Genomic DNA, 20,087 nt, shown 5'->3' on the forward strand with positions numbered 1-20,087 from the left:
TGCCTAATCTTTGCTTCTGTTCATTACTGGGTGATTCATGAAGAACTCTAGTGTAGAGACTAGGCTGCCCGACCTGGAAAGGTAACTGAGTAATTTTCCTGGTGATGATTCTTTAAATTGCATATTGAGTTGGTTAGAAATTTCCTTTCTTTAATGCCAAATTGATTTATTTATATAATGGCTGATAGATAATTTTCTCTTTTTGTGTCACATTTCTTTGTGATGTCACGCACCACTAACATGATAGGACATAACTACAAGTTCACCAAGTTATCATGCAGAACAAATATAAGGATACTTTTCACACAGTTTCGTAGACCTATGGAACGGTCTACCAGCCAAGGCTGTGGAATCAAGAACAGTATTGAGGTTCAAAATAGCCTTTGACACAGGTCACTGACCTCCCTACCTCAGCATGGCCACCTCTAGTGGGTGGCCATTAGGTAAATAAGGAAGGTAAATATTGATAAATTTGGCAATGATGTTCATTTTTGTAAAATTTTGTATATAAAAAATAATTTTTCTGTGTTTTGCATCTGTAATCACAAAAAATGCAAATATTGGTGATTAATTTCTTAAATAAGCTGTTGTCAGAACTACAGTATGAATAATGGCCTAAACATCAGATGAAGAATTAACAGGGCAGCAGCACAATGAGTCAAAACTACAATAAACAACTGGTCAAACGACAGCATCACTGGGAGAAAAAGATCCTACCTCCAAAACTAGCACATTTAGGGTCTGGCACGGGGTAGTTCCTGAGGACTCTGTTGATGGTTCGTAGGAGTGGGTGATGTTCACAGCCACAGCGGTTCTTGAAGTCATCCAAGTCAAGTGCCCAGATCATTCCTCCTCCCAAACCCATATTCTTGATGTATTCAGACTGTAGAGGACACACTGGGTAAGTGTACAGCAGTGTTGACTATTACCTGCACACACACACACACATTGTGGCAGTAATACCACATTGGAAACACCTCTTCCTGTCCAGTTAGTGAAGTTAAATAACATTGAGTCTGGTTAGTACTTGGATGGGTGACCGCCTGGCCCTAAGAACAAGCCTCTCATGGCTTTGTCAGCTGTCCTTGGTCATATTGATTGAATATCAATTACTGTACAATTATAAAGCATTACTGTAGCTAATGTGTGTGTGTGTGTGTGTGTGTGTGTGTGTGTGTGTGTGTGTGTGTGTGTGTGTGTGTGTGTGTGTGTGTGTGCCAGTGTGTGTGTATGTGTGTGTGTATGTGTGTACTGGAAAGTCTATAACCATTAGACCTTTACCAACATCTCTCCATGCATTCCGCTGACACCCCCATTGTGTGTCAGCCCTGCTAGAATGGTTGGCATGAATATACTTATCCTATCTGTTTGTTTTTTTATAGACTAGAGTATATCCTTAACTCCCAACTCGTTCTCAACCTCAATCCCAGAGAGTTTATCATGTCATAACATCAAAATACTAATAAGTTTGTTGCATCATATCATCAAAACATCAGAAAGTTTATTGCACCATTTCTCCACATGACAAACCGACCGACCTTGTATCTGATGGTACCAGTGTCGTCGAAGCCCACCCACTGGTTCCCTTTGTAGGCATATGGGCCCATGGAACCTTCACTGTCCCTCACCACCGTCCATCCTTTATTGAGGATGTTGTGGCAGATCTGTGGAGGAAGGGAGGGAAAGAGAAAGCCTATCAATGGAAGATTCAATGGAAGTAATAGTAGGACTAAGAGCACTAGTTGTAATTATAGTATCAAAATCAATAATAATATCAACAGTAGTAGAAGTATTAGCATCAACAACAGGAACAGCATGAGACACTCACCTCATAGTAAGCCAGGAACCCTCTGGCCCTGGTGTATTGACCGGCTTCACCTCCACCATAACTCCCCTGGTTGAGACCATTGTTGTTGGACATGGAGAGTGTGAAGGACTGTCCGTACATCGGCATCCCCATCACCAGCTTCTTCCTATCCGCGCCCTTCTCGATCCAGTAGTGGATGGTGAAGTTCTGTGTCGGTCATGATTGATAAATGTTAAGTTTCTGTCTCAAAGCATGTAATTAAGTTCCATTCACAGAAAAGGTGACATTTTAATTCTGGGATTCTATGTTTACACTTTACAATCATTTTCTTGAAAATTTGAGACGATTAAACTCACAAATAAGACACTTAATTAATAACAAAGAGACAATGACTCAAATTAACATATTAGCAATGACTCAGGAAAGAAAACAACTGACTCACAGTGTTGAAGGCGAGGTTTTTATCCTGGGAGTGTGCGTACATAGGAGCGACGTGGCCAGTCATCTTATCCCACTGACCATGGTAGTCATAGGTCATGACGGCGATCCAGTCAAGGTATTGACTCAGGACTGGCACATCATAGCCTACAGCCAGTGAGAACAGGTGTGTGTGAGTGTATCAAAGTCAAAATAAAAATAAATTTAAAAGCTTAAAAGGAATACAGTATACTGTATTGAGTGAAAAATCATCCTTCTGTTAAGAACTCTTAACAAATAAACTTGTTTATAAAGTATGCATGCTTGTGACCAGAGCCATGGCCCGGGGTAAGTCGTCAAGATTACTACCTATATCCATTACAGTCCTTTATTTTAATAATTAAAGGACTGTAATGGATACAGGTTGTAATCTTACAGCATTGCAACACAAAATATGGAAAAAATTAAAGAACTGTGACCCCTAGACTGTATGTGATAACTGTTCTATTAGTTATGAAAATACTGTACTGTACTTAAAATAAGATTCGGAAATACACAAGAAAAACATAAAATTAAGAACTGGCGACATCATCACATGCATATATATGGAAAATAAAACAATATTTTAAATTGATTTGTAACAAACAAGACAAAGGCCAAAAGACAGTCTGGATGTAATGAGAAATATCATGGTAACAATAACCAAAAAACTAATTTAATCTACAATAACTTCTCATTAAGCATTTGCAGAAGCAGCCTGCTTTCAAAATTAACTTTCCAGTCTTTCTTTCCAGCAAACTCTTTTATCAGTTCAAGATAGCACAAACTTGCTGCCAGCCCCTTTTCGATGGAGATTTTAGCCAGTGCATTTTTTTTCTATGGAAACGAGTTCTCGGAGTACTCAAAGTTCTGAAAACAACTCAGCTTCCTTAATATCGTGAGAATTTCCAGCACTCAATGACTTAGCCAAAGCAGAATTGTGCTCAGCTAGGTACTGCACAGCTGCTATAATACGTGTTAAAACCGATTGTCAATGCACCTTTTATTTATTAAAGTCTTGTAACATGTGTGTATCTATGGTATTCATTGAACTCAACCTTCTTTTCACTTATATCCATTTCATTAAATTGAATAAAGTGTTCATTTGGTGATTTGGTGACTAATGACATTTTATGCCTTCACTAAAATGCTTCCCCTCAGCACAGCCTTCTTTTATTAATGTATGTGTTGCATTTAAACTGTATAATTATTAACCAGAAGAGCGCGAGGCCCCTGGAAGCGTGAGGCCATGGGCGGCCCCCTGGCTTGACCTCCCCCCCCCCTCGGGACGGCTCTGCTTGTGACTTGCATCCATATAATCAAGACATTTTCACCACTTCATTAACTTACGTCATGTAGCCCTTGTCAACAACAATCCATGACACTTACCCATTGTCAACAACAGCCAATGACACTTACTCCTTGTCAATAACAGCTCATGACACTCACCCTTGTCAATGACCTTGTTACTGGGCGAGACAGCAGCCGACAGCAGTAGACCGAGTGGTTGGAGGCGATTGTGGAGTTCCTTAACCCAGTCCGCGAAAGCTTGCTTGTCTGAGTCTGGACCTTTGTTGCAATTAACCTGTAAAGAAGAAGGTGTGACGTTACCTTACAGGTGCAGGAACTCCCGGTTCTCTCGCTCTCGCCTTTTCACTATTTTTGCTCTTAATGTACTGGCATCTCATCTTATCTTCTCTACCTCCATTATCTTCCTCTCTCTCTCTCTCTCTCTCTCTCTCTCTCTCTCTCTCTCTCTTATGATGCTCTCTCTCACCTGCCAGCACACAGGGTATTCCCAGTCAAGATCTAATCCATCAAAGCCGTGTTTCTGGATGAACTGAACTACTTGCTCATTAAACTTGGCTCGGGCAGAGGGGCTGTTCACCAGGCGACTGTACTTGTTTCCTGCCGAGTCGTTCCACCCACCGATGGCTATGAGAACCTTGACACCATTGGCTTTATGGGCTACCACTTTCTTGTAGAACTCTGTAGGGTTTTAGTAGGTGATGTTAGAAGCTTTGAAAGTGTGACTCGCTTTGCTTATAGAATTTAAGACTTTTAAATATAAGCATCACTCTAATATGAAGATAAATATTTCTTTTTCTCAGGATTTAAGATTTTATAACACACACGTCACTCACCATTATCGTAATCAGCCCATGTGTCGTGAGGTTTAATGCGGAGATTATTGCCATCAAGCACCGCAAACCCATACACAATGTGGGTACAGAGGGAAGAGTCGATATCATCTGGGGTATATTTGCCTTCACCAGTCCTGTACCACGCCCAGTTAGTGAAGTAGCAGACCACTTTGTATTCATCACCTGTACCTGGAAGTTACATGGTTAGTTCTATGCTACTTTTAAGGATTAATCTATTGTTTATACACTGTATCTATCTATCTATCTATCTATCTATCTTATCTCTCCTGTAGTGTGGTAACTTGTAGTAATTGTATTTATTATTATTATTGTGATCATTATTATTATTATTCATCTTAATCTCACTAAGAAACTTCACACGTACCTCCACCTCCTGATGTGGCAGGACCTGATGTTCCACCTTGAGGGATGATCATTGACCCTGGGGTGGAGACTGAAGGACTACCCCCTGATGTTCCTGGGATTCCTGATGGATCTGATTGTATCCCTGCAGTCCCTGAAGAAGCTTGTGGTGGTGCCTTGGTGGTGCTGCTTGTGGTGATAGTGGTAGTGGTGATAGTGGTGACTGGACCGCTACCAGTTCTGGACGGACCTAGGACATCCTTAATAGTATTCATAAGCGGATGAGCTCCCTGGCCACAGCGGTTCCCAAAGTCATCCAAATCGAGAGCCCAGACCATCCCACCGGCCAATCCCATTTCTCGGATGTAGTTGGACTGTCAACACATACACATATGATGATGAGGTTAAAAGGTAAGGGTCGTCAAGTATAGCCATGTAATGTAACGCCTGTACTACTGACTTAACAGGTCGTTTCCAGGGTGCAAATTAGACATAATTCTGTTTCAGAAGACTGTGTGTGTGTGTGTGTGTGTGTTATGCTATCTTTGAGCCTCTGAACCTAACCTAACCTTCAACACATGTACAAAAGATCTGGCTATGTTAAATTAGGTCCAATGAGGTAAAATTGCTTTAAATTGGGGATCATTAAATAAGACAAGTGTAAAGCTGGAATCACGTTAAATATACTAAAAAGTCTTAGTTAAATTATGACAGTTAGGTTGGGCTAAGTTAAATTACTTCATTTTAAATAGGCGAGGTTAAATTCCGTAAATTTAACTAAGATCAGGTAAGGCCAAGTTACAGTTAGTCAGATTAGGAATGGCTAGGTTAAATAAGGTCAGATCAGGAACCTACCTTTTTCCTGATGGTTTCTGTGTCGTCGAAGGAAACCCACTGGTTACCGGAGTAAGCATAAGGTCCCATTGCACCAGATGGGTCCTTCACCACTGACCACCCTTGTCGTATGAAGTGGCAGATCTTTGTTGAGGAGGAAGAGGAACAAGAGGGATCTTAGTTATACTCTTTGGTGGTGTTACATCCACAGCAATCATTCAAAACAAAGCTACAACCACAACAATCCTTCAAAATAAAGCTACAATCACAACAGCCATTCAAAACAAAGCTACAATCAACAACCATTCAAAACAAAGCTACAACCACAACAGCCATTGAAAACAAAACTACAACCATCCAGAAGGAAACTACAACCATCAGACTCACCTCGTAGTAGGCCAGGAACCCACGAGCCCTCGTGAAGGGGCCAGCTTCTCCTCCTGACCTCGCTGGAGAGTTGAGACCTGTGTTGGATGCATCGTTGATGGAGAAGGACTGACCATAGAGAGGCATTCCGAGCACCAACTTGTCCTTGGTAGCTCCCTTCTCCAGCCAATACCTGATGGCGAAGTCCTGAGAGAGAGAGAAAGGGGAGGAGTGTTAGTGTTGGTGGTTGAGAAGAGAGAGCGAGTAATAAAAAACAGTGAAAGTGGGTATGACTGCCCAGTAGGGACAGTGTGGATACAGGACACTGTATACTAAGCCATTGGCACACAAGGAGGCAGCATGGCCAGTAGTGCTCTCGACTACCTTCACTTCCCAAGATGTAAACGTGGATACTGGGAGCGCCCGGGAATCGAACCACCAACCCCTGGAGCAGTAGGCGAGCACTGTATCCACTCGACTGATGCACAATAAAAAACAAGAAAATAAAACGAACACACTCGCCCACCCACCCACCATCCACTACTCCTGTCCACCCACACCTACACCCACTACCCGTCCACCCATCCACTCTCACCCACACCCACAACCCATTCATCCACACCCACGTACCATATTGAAGTAGTCGTAGTCATCTTCGGGGTGGTAGTACATAGGGGCGACGTGGCCAGTCTTCTTATCCCAGTGACCATGGAAGTCGTAGGTCATGACGGCGATCCAGTCCATGTACTGATTGAGTGTGGGCACGTCATAGCCTGTAGAGGTAACACAGGTGTTTGAATACTTAAATTACAGGTAGATTCTATTATTAGGCCTGTACAGGTGTTTGAGGTAGTCATGATTTCTTAGCCTACAGCACCAAAACCAAGGACAGGTACCTATAGAGACCTATCTCATACAGGTGGTTGTGAAGTGAGGGAGGGGGGGGGGGGTTAGTCTCACCTGCGTCAATGACTTTCTTGCTTGGGGACACGGCGGTAGAGAGCAGGAGGCCGTGGGGCTTGAAGGCGTCGCTGAGTTCCTTGACCCACATACCGAAGGCCTGCTTGTCCGAGGGCGGTCCCTTACTGCAGTCAACCTGTGTAAGTGAGGAGGAGTACCTTAGTGATGGGGGAGGAGAAGAGTGTATTTTGGTTTTCTTAATCTTCCTTTTTCTGTCCGCGTCTTAACACTCACGCATTTAAACATCCATGTTCTGATATATTCGCTCTCTTTATATTCCTGTATTTGTGTATGATAAGAGTAAAAGTGGGTACCATAGGCATGACTGCCAATTAGGGACAGTGTGGATACAGCATACTGTATACTAAACCATTGGTACACAAGGAGGCAGCATGGCTGGTACTCTACCATCTTCACTTCCCAAGTTGTAAACTTGGTTACCCATTTGCAGCTGGGTGAACTGGGAGTACCTGGGAATCGAACCACCGACCCCTGGAACAGTATGCGAGTGCTGTATCCACTTTATCGCCGTGCTTCTTTGTGTATGATACTGGACACCTTTTCGCATTTTCTCTCACACACACACACACACACACACACACACACACACACACACACACACACACACTCACCTGCCAGCATACGGGGTACTCCCAATCCAAATCCAGACCATCAAAGTTGTGTTTTTTGATGAACTTGATGACATGTTCAATGAACTTGGCCCTAGCGGCGGGGTTGTTCACCAAGCGGCTGTACTTGTCACCTGCCGAGTCATTCCACCCACCTATAGCAATTGTCACCTTGATGCCTTTGGCCCTGAGAGCTGTCACCTTCTCGTAGAACTCTGAAGAAAAATGAGGTGGTGAGGCAAGTTTGGTTTGGTTAAATATACCGATGGTTATGATGATGATGATGATGACAATGATATTGATAATAATGATGGTAATGCTAATAATGATAACATTAATAATAATAATGATAATAATAATAACATTAATAATAATAATAATAATAATAAAATTAATAATAACAAACATTAACAATAATACAATACTGTGAAAACAACAATAAAGACCATAAAAATATTATCTTCATTATAGTTATTATCATTGTCATTACAGTACTATGAATCCTACTAGTATCAGCATTATCTTAACATCATTATTGATATCACTATTACCACTATCATCATCTTTTTCACTTGTCCATTATTATCATCATCATCGCTGTCATTATTTTGATCACTGTACAAATATTCCTTATTTACTACGATAACTTTTGTTACAATTCAATTTCATGAAAGAAATCTCTCTCTCTCTCTCTCTCTCTCTCTCTCTCTCTCTCTCTCTCTCTCTATCATAACCACCACCATACTTACTATTATCTATGTCAGCCCACGAGTCATGCGGCTTCATTATAAGGTTGCTATAGTCGAGTACAGCGAAGCCATATACAATGTGAGTACACAGTGTTGGGTCGATGTTATCCGGAGTATATTTTCCGATATTAGGCCTGTACCACGCCCAGTTGGTGAAGTAGCACACCACCTTGTAGTCTCCTGTTGAGTACATGTGCTGTAGTACATTTTAACATGGGAAAAATACTGACTTTGGAGCATTAGGCAAGTTAGCATATCATGGTGTAATTTCTTGTTGAGTACAGTACATGCACTTTAGTATATTTTAACAAAGGATAAATAAATAAATCATAAGGTGGTACAATTAATGTAATCTCTTGATGGTGTACATGTGCTGTTGTACTGGCCATTAAAACGATGTAAAATTAAGGAAAAGTAAAGATCTTTAGATTTGGAACACAAAATGATGAATTACACAATAATCACATCAGTATGTAACATCATGAAGAAGTTCAAGTGCTTTTGTACATTCTGGGAAACTACAAAAAAATGCTACTCATAAAACCTTAAAAAAAGTGAGCATTTATAGAGACACCTGTTAATATATCTAAGTGGAGGCCAGGTGAAGAAAGGTACCAAAAGTTGGTTAACTCTCCCAGTCAGCTGTTGCTCCACTCATGACTTTTCTGAACAAAATAATGTCTATCACCTCACCTGAGAGACCACCACTAGACCCCACTGAGGGCAGAGTCACCACAGGGGCCATGGTGCTGCTGGTGACAGTGGTGGTGGTGGTAGAGACGACGGAACCGGGAGCTGGGATCGGGGGAGGACCAGGAGGCTGGACACCAGCATCAGCTTGTGGGGGAGTCGCACACTTCACATTGCGTGGCCAGTCGCAGTTCTTTTTTACCTATTGTGTAGGGGAGACTATCATTTACAATTGTACATGTTATAATCTGTTGCATGGACTGTAACACACACATTCACTTTCTCTCTACTGAAATGACTCTGTGTAATGCTGAATACTATGTACAGTACTCTGAGGTTGCTGCAGTATATGGCAATATATTTGTCAAAACAAGATTAATTGCATTACTGTACTTAAAAGAATATACAAAATGAACCACAGTACTGACCGGGTTAAACTTCAAGCCGGGAGCACACGCTTGAGATATCCACTTGTTATCAACACCACATATTCGGTAGCGGCTACAGTCGTAAGGGTCTGGCATTAATCCCTGAGACATCGTGCAGCTGATATCCACATCAACAGGGGACGCACTCTGGCTTACGGAGGGACTAATCACCTCGGCGGGGCGTATAGCTGAAGGAGGAGATTTGAGATTGTCACCCCTCCTAAAACTCCCTCCCTACCTTTCCATCTTTCCTTCCCAGTCCTTCCCTTCCTGATCTATTCCTGGCCCATATAGTAGGGGTTGACTGGGGGAGTGAACATAAGGGATACACCCTGGGGAGTAACCCTTTAAGCTCTGGGTGGTGGTGGTAAAACTCTCACCTATCCTGAAGCAACACCCACAAACCCAACACAGTAGAACGAAACAACAACAACCAATCATCCTTAATGCTATAATATGCCAACTTATCATCAACTCAAACTAATCTCTACCACAAAACTACCACACTCATACAACCTGCAAAACAAAGGGTCATTTAATATAATCACTAATTAAATGCATGTAAATTCTTACTTAGAGAGGTGGTAAAGCAGTGAGCAAAGCATAGGTTAATTGATGCATTAGAGAAGCGATGCGAGGCAGCCAAGAGGTAAGGCACAGGGCGTCTGTTTGAGTACGACAACCATGAATACAGTCTCTTCGTGTATCGTGTTTACATTTTTTTTTTAAATCTTGGTCTTCAACCGATAGTTTCAGAATAGTGCTGAGGTAGAAAAGCTGGAAGAAATACGCAGAGGAGAAGTGATAATCGGTCTAATGAGAGATACTGAGACAAAAAGAGAGCTGAGGGGAAACAGGTGGTGGAGGAGGTTGAATGTGGAGGTGAGGAAAGGTGGCGGAGACTGTCGAACCAGCTATGTGGGCGCGGGGAGAGCTGCCTCACGGGCCGGGGGAGGAGGGCGGGGCTGGCCTCCTTCTGCGACACTGTAGAGGCTGGAACAAGAAGAAGGGCAATGAGAAAAACACTTAGAAGGCGTGGGCAGCGGCGTGGGCGGTGGAGGATGGAACACGAGGAGATGGCGCAATAAGGAACATGAACACTCTGTACCACTCTAAGGTAAACAACATAACCCTGAATATTCTCTCACACTCTCAGGGTTCATACACTCATCCCTGAAAGATCCTGACAGGGTCTTCACATCTTGACGAGTCACAGAGGGGTTCTAGAGGTCCTGTAATGGCATTGTGAGATCATACAAGTGTCATGGGTCTCTACAGGTGTCATGGGTCTCTACAGGTGTCATGGGTCTCTACAGGTGTCATGGGTTTCTACAGGTGTCATGGGTTTCTACAAGTATCCTCCAGGTGTCATGGGTCTCTACAGGTGTCCTATAATAACAACTCGGGATTCGATTCCTTTCAGAACACCATTACTGTACAAGGGACCCAAAGGTATTTATTATATTTAGGTGGTGGGTACAGAAGACCAATGTACCAGAGTGAGGGGGGTTACAGTGGTACATTGTAAGGTACAGTCGATTTATAGTGGTACAGTGTAAGGAGGGTTACTGTGGTACGGTGTATGGGGTTACAATGGTACAGTGTGTGGAGATTACAATGGTACATCGGAGGTACAGAGTAAGTGGGTGGTTACAGTGGTACATGAGTGGCTCCAGTGGGCCTCTCCTCCGCCCCTCCCCCACCACCCACCTCCTTCATAGGTCAACATGCAAGAGATCATGAGGTCACAGAGATCAGGTACAGTGTGTCATGAATTTTGACACCCCACAAACAGGTGTCATAAGGTCTCAAATGATGTCATGAAGACTACATTACCTTGTGTCATGAGTTATGCCGTCCAACAGGCTTGTGTCATAAAATCACAATTGGCATCACATGTTCATAGCTTCCGACAGATTGGGTCATAAATGGCATCATGAAAACATAATTAGTGTCACAAGATGATGGCAACGATTACTGGTGTCAAGGAGTCGAGATATAAATCTGAAAGTGGTATCTTAGGGTCAAGATTAATGTCATAAGAAATACTTTAGGTCATAACATTACAACAGTTGGTATCAAAAAAGTTCATCAATTGTCAAGCCATAACTATTGACAGGAAGCAACAAATGGTGACAAAGGGTCATTACTGGTGTCATAAAGTCACATCTAACTTTTCTCTTTATGGTGTCAGGAGATCAGACTGGTGTCAAAATCCGAATTGCCACAACAATTGATGTCATAAGGTCAGATCTTATTACTGTTATAACTGGTGTCATAATGTTGCGTCCCGGTTACAAAAGTGGCCTGACCACATCTAGTGTGGTACCATGAGTTTATAAATGGTGTCAATAATATCACTTTTGTATCATAACGAGTTTCATTACGTGACGTCACTTGTCATTTGCCACTGGCATCGATATTCACGTCATAATGTCACATCTGGTGTCATGGTATTATGAATGGTGTCATACAGTCACAATTAGTGTCATGTGGCATCATAAAGTAACAAACGGTGTCACAACTAATGCCTTAAGGTTACAAATTGGTATCAAAGGTGAAAACTAGTCTCATGTGGTCACCACTAGTGTCATGTGGTCACCACTAGTGTCAAGTGGTCACAACTACAGTAGTGTCATGTGGTCACAACTACAGTAGTCTCATGTGGTCACCACTAGTGTCATGTGGTCACAGCTACAGTAGTGTCATGTGGTCACAACTACAGTAGTGTCATGTGGTCACCACTAGTGTCATGTGGTCACAGCTACAGTAGTGTCATGTGGTCACAACTACAGTAGTGTCATGTGGTCACAACTAGTGTCATGTGGTCAGCTACAGTAGTGTCGTGGTCACAACTACAGTGTGTCATGTGGTCACAACTAGTGTCATGTGGTCACAACTAGTGTCATGTGGCCATAACTAGTGTCATGTGGTCACAACTAGCGTCATGTGGTTACAACGAGTGGCATGTGGTCACAACTAGTGTCATGTGGTCACAACTAGTGTCATGTGGTCACAACTAGTGTCATGTGGTCATAACTAGTGTCATGTGGTCACAACTAGTGTCATGTGGTCATAACTAGTGGCATGTGGTCACAACTAATGTCATGTGGTCATAACTAGTGTCATGTGGTCACAACTAGTGGCATGTGATTACAACTAGTGTCATGTGGTCATAACTAGTGGCATGTGGTCACAACTAATGTCATGTGGTCACAACTAGTGGCATGTGGTCACAACTAATGTCATGTGGTCACAACTAGTGGCATGTGATCACAACTAATGTCATGTGGTCATAACTAGTGGCATGTGGTCAAAATTACAGTAGTGTCATGTGGTCAGAAGTTGTGTCATGTGATCACAACTCGTTTCACGTGGTCACATCTAGTGGCATGTGGTCATAACTTGTGGCGGTGTCATAAGGTCAGCTAGTGTCATAAGATCACAATTTAACGTGTCATAAGGTCAGAAATGTCGTCATGTGTGTCTTAAACTGCCACAACAGGTGTCATAGTCACAACTAATGACAACATAAAGTAAGATATCAAAATGTCACAGCAGGTGTTAAAAGGTAACACTGTTATAACAGGTGTCAAGTCAAGTTACTAGAAAGCATCACAACAGGTGTCATGAGCTCTGTGACTCATGTTACTATCAGGATGAGAACCATGCAGTAAATTTGTTGTCACAATACAACAGTCGGGTCAACACAGGACCCGTTTGATAATGCTGTACTGTTCTGGGAAAAAAATAAAAAATAAAATCAAGCAAAATGATGAAAAGACAAGTTTAGAAATTTATTGAAGTAAATAATTTTTTCCACTATTCTTTTCTGATAAACGAAAAAAAATCTTTGGGGTTCAAGAAATGTAGAGATCGATTTAACAGTAAAGAGATAGAATTTAACATTTTAGAACTTTGATAGATATAATAATTAATACAATTTTCAAACTGAATTCACCTGTAAAATTTGGATTTGATTTTATTCAGATAAAAAATAATATATATAATTTCGATTTTTTTTAATTTATATTTTGGAATTTTGTTTTCTCGTGATTTCTAATTTTAATAAGTTTTGGGGAGGAACAGAATAACAAAGTGAATTTTAACAACCTGTTCAAATATTTAGAAAATCCCAAATTCAGGTAACTTGTATACTGTATTTTTTTTTATCCTCACAAAATATACAAATTATCAAAGAATTTAAACTTATATATGAACAACACACACACTCAGATGAACAGAAATGTATGTCTTTTTAAACGGACAATGAAATTTGACCATCTCCCAGAAGACCAAGACCTTGCAGTTTGAGGGTCAGAGACCGTATTCATGGTTCGCACTCTAGGTCATAGTTAACGCGCCAGTGGTTCCAGCCTTCCTTGTCATGGCAGCACTGTCTAATGGGAGGGAGGGGTGGAGGCGATGAGGGGAGGCTCAGTTGGGTCAACGAGACAGGTTGGTATGGGAGGTAGTGCGTGTAAAGGAGGGAGCGGTGTGGGGGAAGGGAAAGGGTGGAGAATTAAGGATCGTGGAATGAGGTTAGAAGGGAAGAGGGAACAGCCAAGGAGAGGAGTCGGCTAAGGTGAGACGATGATAATGGAATATACAAATGAATAAGTAGAAATAACAAGAAAATTATTTGAGCAACAAGCAAAGCAGACAATAAGAATATAAACATAAGCAGATATATGGGAGATAAGAGAATGCTCGATAAATTGAGGAATGTAGACAAGGGCGACGAGATGTGAGCTGTGTGGTGACGACAGAATGTAGATGAGCGAAAACTCGACTTCTGGAGTGAGGTTGGTGGTTGTAGTGGTAGTTGTGGTAGTGGTGGTTGCAGTGTTAGTTGTGGCACTGATGGTTGTGGTTGTAGCAGTAGCAGTTGCTGGTAGTTGTTTTGGTGGTAATTGTGGTAGTAGCCACTGCTATTGGTAGTAGTAATGGTGGTAGTAGTAGTAGTAGTAGTAGTAGTAGTAGTAGTAGTAGTAGTAGTAGTAGTAGTTTCTTATGTATTAGGATATTTAATATTAAGGTAAATAAATGGTGGCGAAGGTGTGGCTATCGGGGGAGGCTGGAGGCCACGTGTTTAAAAAAAAAAAAAAAGTAGTAGTAGTAGTAGTAGTGGTGGTGGTGGTAGTAAGATGAGAAGTAGTCATGATAGTACAGTACAGTAGTTAGTCGAACAAGCACACATGCAAATGTTAGGTGAGAAGCAAAATAAAATATATACACATGGAGTTAAAAAGGACACTCATCCTTATATTACCACAGAGGCTTCCCACTACGCCCGTGTTACCCGCATTACCCTGCAAGAGAAGAATATTAGCTTAAATATATACACAGGTGCAGTAGGTCGCTGGAGGACACTTTACCTTCCCCACAACCTGTACTGGCTGGAGTGTTCGTGGGTGTTCGACCTGTGAGGCTGAGGAGGGAAAGGCAGACCGACACAGAGAGAGAAACACTACTACACACGGCAGACACACACTCACAACACACAAAGAGATATATCCCTTAACCCTGAACGGACGTAGGAGGCGGTGAGGACAAACTACACACACAAGAAATAAATATACAAGAGAACACCGAATACACCTCCTCCCCTCCCCCCTAAAAAGGATTTATATCAAGCGATGCCACCAGAACATTAAGCAGTGCCACGATGGAAAAAAAAAAGAACAGGATTGACTATGTTGGTGTTGGTAGGTCCTGGGCCGGGTCTGTTAGCCGTAGGTGTGTGCGGGACTGCAGACGGGTGAAGGTACAGTTCACAGCCGCAATATAGCCCTTAAGAGTCAAAGGGACGGCTTAGTGGCTGTGCTGGGGAGTGAAGGCCAAGCTGGGTGTTGCAGGACTCTGGATGAAGCTTTTTACCTATGAAGCGGTTGCTGGTAGATGCATAATGGATGTGGCGGAGGAGGAGGAACGGTATAGATCGATGAAGCTTATTTGATGGATGATGAAAGGCCTGATAACTGACTGATGACTCAGCATGATGTTATAATGTTGGATGAAGGTAATGTTGGCAGATGATGTCATATTGACGAGTAAAGAGAACAAGCAGATAATGCCGAAGCTTTGATGGATGAAGGCAAATCTAGCAGTTATGAATGACACTGACGGATGGGATCGCCAGGGCAGGCAGAGGTAAACGAGGCTAGCAGCTAGCAGGGTGGGAGTACACACAGCGCTTTGAAGGCAGAAGAGAGTCATGGGGACTCTCAGGGTGTAGGCAGGGGGTTGGGAAGGCCTGGATGAGATGGCTACCTTCGGATTTAGGAGTGAGGATAACGTTGGAACACTTGGGGACGCGGGAGGGCAGGTCACAGGAGCCAAGATGGTCGTTCCACACCAGCCCGCCAGTACAGTGCCCCACTGTGAAGTACCCCTTAGTACACTTCACTACAGCGGTGCACTGAGGGCCCTGGAACGCCTGACCTTCGTTGGAGCAGCGTGGACGAGCTCTTACATCTGCCTCATCATCATCATCATCTTCCAAGTCACGAATGGACAGTGAACCTGTGGGGTTTTCATTACACTTACGGGGACACAATCTGGCTAACGGGGAAGATGAGGAGGACCCCACTTCATTCTCTCAAAGTCACATTGATGGATTCCGTCATTGCTAGGCGATATATAGATCCAAGATGCTACAGATAATGGAGTGTGTAGATAGCTCTCTGGCCAAATATAAAATTTTCAATACCTGTAGAAGCAAATTCCCTCAGAACACACACTAAATAGTGACGTACGTAAATGAATTCACCATCTGGATCCTGCTTGATAATTTGTGCTTGCATGCCAGGTATCATGCACAAGAGGTCATGCAGTCATACCCAGGAACATAATCATATAAGTTGGTGAGCTGACATGCTACATCCCATGCATGAGTGTTGTGTTTATGTATTTATTATTAATCATTATGATTGTTATCTATACAAAGTGCAATTCAGTGTCTCACTCCTCCAACGGTAGTGACAACTCGACCCAAGGAACACTTAGAACTAACCTGAATCTTTAATTGATTATTTCACGGCCTACTTGTCTTATTATCATAGCTAAACGTAAAGAAATCATTAACCAACATGTTATATTGTCGTCAGTCATTAGCTGTAAAACATAGACTCGGTTGGTGATCATGACAGCTTAACAGACAGGTCACGTACCAACACAGCCAGTGACCAGTTCTCGGTCGTCATCAACACACTAGTCTATAATTCAGTCAGTTTATCATCAGTAACCTGGTGTTGTATGAGATGACAACACAACAAAACCTATCATTGAGTCTCAAGAGTTTCGTTTACGTCCGATATTAGAATACGGTAATGACAGAGTGAAGCACAGTACGTCTATTTTGAGAAAAATTGTATTACATTTCTCTGACTATTGCAGTTCAGCATCTCTCAACAATTTAATTATATTGAAAGAAGTTTGGTGATACAGTATTTACATTCAGACAAAATACACCAACAGTAATATTCAGTAATACTGTATAAACATTCTTCTATATCATCAATATTAAACTACATGTGATTTAATGTTTTAGATTCAGGACTCTCAACACACTGTTTATCGCTTTAATAACTCACACGTGATTATCGATAAAACAACACTACATATCGTCAAACTTAAGTGTTACCGTATCTTATTTTTATATGTTTTCACTCTCAGTTCACGTTATTTACAGACTTATTAAAGTATTTATGACTAGTGGCTATAATAATGTAGAAAAATTACTGTAATCATTTGTGAACGATACATTAATCTGTTTGTGAATGCTTGTTTGTTTACCTATGAGATGGACCGAACTTCACTTTGCTCACATACGTACAATATATTTACGAAATGGAGGAAAATAGTTAAGAAAATAAAATAAATAAATAAAAAACTCAATGAAAACAGGAAACGAGGAAGTTTTAAATAGAAATCAGTATATTGTAGGTAATATGTTCACAGTTGCTACAAGTCACAAGAAAAAAACACATCGGTCTGACTATCATAGAATGGAAATATTTTAATCTCGACGATCAGTAATTAATAAAACGCTTATACATATTAGTTGTTTTTAAGATAAGAGTTTAGAGGTCTTGTTCACACATACAATACAAACTTCCTGCATTGCATCCCCTCATATCAACATGGTCTATGAGATGTTACTATCAATATTTATTTACAGTAATGTTTACTGGTATGCCATTCACATCTCAATATTTCTGACCAAAAGAAAGTTAACAACACGAAAGATTAATTTATTGTATTTTGTTCATACCTTTAGAGAGAGTTAATGAAACAAACAAATACCAGGAGAATTAACTACAAAAATACGTGTTCTTAATAAAACGTATTTGTAGTTTTGTGTTACCTGCAGAATGACGTCATTAGAAATAAACAAATGAATAAGCTTTAACTACATGGGACGTATAACTCATTAAAATGACTATCTGCCACGAGTATTCTGTACATGTATATATTTCAACACCACAGAAAGTTGACGAAGATCCACACTGGTATTTCAGTATGTTTGGGAATGCTTTCTGGGTGGGTTTTTTTTTTTGTATTTCGAGTTAGTTGAAGAATCGTAAGATCAGGTGAGAACGACTTGTATTTAAAACCCTCATCGTGAAAAGGGTTATGGTATTTAACTATCTTTAACTACCTATAAAAGAAATAAAATAAGATATTCTTTTATAAATGTCTAACCTCCGAGAGAAACAGCAGAAATAAAGGAACAATGGAGGTCGCATACTCACTAGAACACTTAGCTAGTTGAGGCCAGTCGCAGATTTTGATGTGGTCGTTCCAGTGGAGACCTTCAGCGCAGCGCAGCGTGAGCCATCCTCCGTTCACACACTGTTGGAAACTCTTACAGTCCCCAAAGACGCCCCTGGTCTTGCTTTCTGTACAGGTTCCTGAGGTAGTAGGTTCAAAGGGCTTGGCTGGTGGACGGTGGGTGGAGACAGAAGCTATAGTGTGGAGGGGTGTGGTGGTGGATGACAAGAGGTTGGTGGAGCGAGAGGACATCCACCAATCGAACTTGCGTGTTGTGGTTCTGGGTCTCCAAGTGGTGGTGGGTTTGGGCTGCCACCAGGGTCTTGTACTGCCTTTAGTAGTAATAGTAGTTGGTGCAGGAGTCCACCACCAGGTCACTGTGGACCGCTGGGTGGTGGCGGTTGTAGCTGGTGTGGTGGCGGTGGTTGTAGCTGGTGTGGTGGCGGTGGTTGTAGATGGTGTGGTGGTGATGGTGGTGGTAGGCTCGAAGGGTATTGGGGTGACTGGTAACATAGGCCGGATGGCATCTGGTGGTGGTCTGCCTACAAGAAGAGACAAAGAGATACTTGTCATGTCTCAAGTTATTTAATATGTCCTTCCCTCTCACTGACTCTCTCTCACCTAACACACATTCCCTCTCTCCTTCTCCCCCTCCCTCCCACTCTTCCTCCCACCATACTTTCTCTCCTACCCCTTCCTCTCCTTACACTCACGTCACACCTGCAAAACTCGACACAATTTTCCCTCTCTCGACAACACAACTGATAAAAAAGAAAAAGAAATAAATAAAGTCACCTCCTGAACTGAGCAAATTAAGAGTAGGCCTTAGGACCAAGTAGCCTGCAGCCCTAACAAGGCTTAGGTTAGGTTAGGTTAGGTTAGGGTTCTCAACACCAGCAGTTTAACCACTCGGTCACAGATTCAATTAGCCTAAAAAAATCACTTCCACAGTTAAGTCAACACAAAGGTTGTTAAAAGAAAGTTGTAAAGTCACTATCACATACATTGATTTACAAACTGCTTTGTAAAAAATATAACACACACTAACCTCAAGAAAGCCAAGCTAACCTGCCCTATAACCTAACTTAACTACACACACTCAAGTTGATCACTACTAACCTAACCTAACCAAACCTAATTAGTTAATATTGAAAGAGATCAGCTGGCCACCAAGAACAGCACCGTCATCCACCCAATAAACCGCGTTTGAAGAGGCAGGGGAGGGCGGGGCATTGACCTGCTCCAAGGTAGAAAGCTCGTTAAGTCTGCCCGCCCTTGGTGTTAAACTTATAGCACCACCACTCAGCCGACAGAGGGAGGGGGGGGGCGTGTTAGCAGGAAATATAGCGTTAATTCCCATAAATATTAAGTACATTGTTAGTGTTGTCAACTGATGAAAAGGTGGGAAGGAAATGACCGATTAGCCACGCATTCTAAATAAAGAATAAAGCAAGAGATAGAATAATAAATAAATAAATAGCCGTCGTCAGGTGGCGGTATACACTGCTCTTCCAAAGTGCAGCAGCACTTTGGAAGGCTATGGAATTGCAGCCATATATTGTACATGTACTATACAGTACTGTATTGTATATACTAAAAGCTGTGCAGTAGCAAAGTTATGGAAGGTGAATAGCAGTAAAATCAAGATGTGCAACACACGCAGGAAGCAATTAAAAGCTTAAAATAGCAGAATCTAAGGCTGTAGAAGGTACAATATATACTGTAATAGCAAAAGCTAAAATACCCGGTAATCATAGGAAAGGTTTCACAACAAAGTAAAATGGATTCATAACAAATGAAGGAATACATGATCCAAGCAAACACAACAATAAATGAAAGAAATGGGAGGCTTTACAGCATAAAACACTCTGTGTAGGGAGGTGTCT

General features: G+C 41.8%; 1 protein-coding gene across 4 annotated transcripts in view; it reads right to left on the reverse strand.

The window, feature by feature from the left end:
- Positions 1 to 20,087, reverse strand: part of LOC121871198 (probable chitinase 10) — a 95,207-nt gene that overhangs the window by 7,699 nt on the left and 67,421 nt on the right. For 3 of the 4 annotated variants that reach the window (XM_042373376.1, XM_042373375.1, XM_042373374.1), the window contains 18 exons: positions 18,183 to 18,743; positions 15,700 to 15,951; positions 9,427 to 9,614; positions 9,002 to 9,200; positions 8,309 to 8,488; positions 7,563 to 7,774; positions 6,931 to 7,066; positions 6,601 to 6,743; positions 5,992 to 6,177; positions 5,626 to 5,748; positions 4,793 to 5,144; positions 4,408 to 4,596; positions 4,041 to 4,252; positions 3,713 to 3,848; positions 2,250 to 2,392; positions 1,829 to 2,014; positions 1,539 to 1,664; positions 718 to 883 (listed from right to left, as the gene is read on the reverse strand). In XM_042373376.1, the coding sequence (XP_042229310.1) occupies positions 718 to 883; positions 1,539 to 1,664; positions 1,829 to 2,014; positions 2,250 to 2,392; positions 3,713 to 3,848; positions 4,041 to 4,252; positions 4,408 to 4,596; positions 4,793 to 5,144; positions 5,626 to 5,748; positions 5,992 to 6,177; positions 6,601 to 6,743; positions 6,931 to 7,066; positions 7,563 to 7,774; positions 8,309 to 8,488; positions 9,002 to 9,200; positions 9,427 to 9,614; positions 15,700 to 15,951; positions 18,183 to 18,743 (3,690 nt within the window). The remainder of the gene's footprint in view (positions 1 to 717; positions 884 to 1,538; positions 1,665 to 1,828; positions 2,015 to 2,249; positions 2,393 to 3,712; positions 3,849 to 4,040; positions 4,253 to 4,407; positions 4,597 to 4,792; positions 5,145 to 5,625; positions 5,749 to 5,991; positions 6,178 to 6,600; positions 6,744 to 6,930; positions 7,067 to 7,562; positions 7,775 to 8,308; positions 8,489 to 9,001; positions 9,201 to 9,426; positions 9,615 to 15,699; positions 15,952 to 18,182; positions 18,744 to 20,087) is intronic. The other variant, XM_042373377.1, reaches the window with a different exon arrangement.

Source organism: Homarus americanus, unplaced genomic scaffold (genome assembly GCF_018991925.1).
Source record: "Homarus americanus isolate GMGI-L3 unplaced genomic scaffold, GMGI_Hamer_2.0 scaffold40565, whole genome shotgun sequence".
NCBI classification, from domain to species: domain Eukaryota; kingdom Metazoa; phylum Arthropoda; class Malacostraca; order Decapoda; family Nephropidae; genus Homarus; species Homarus americanus.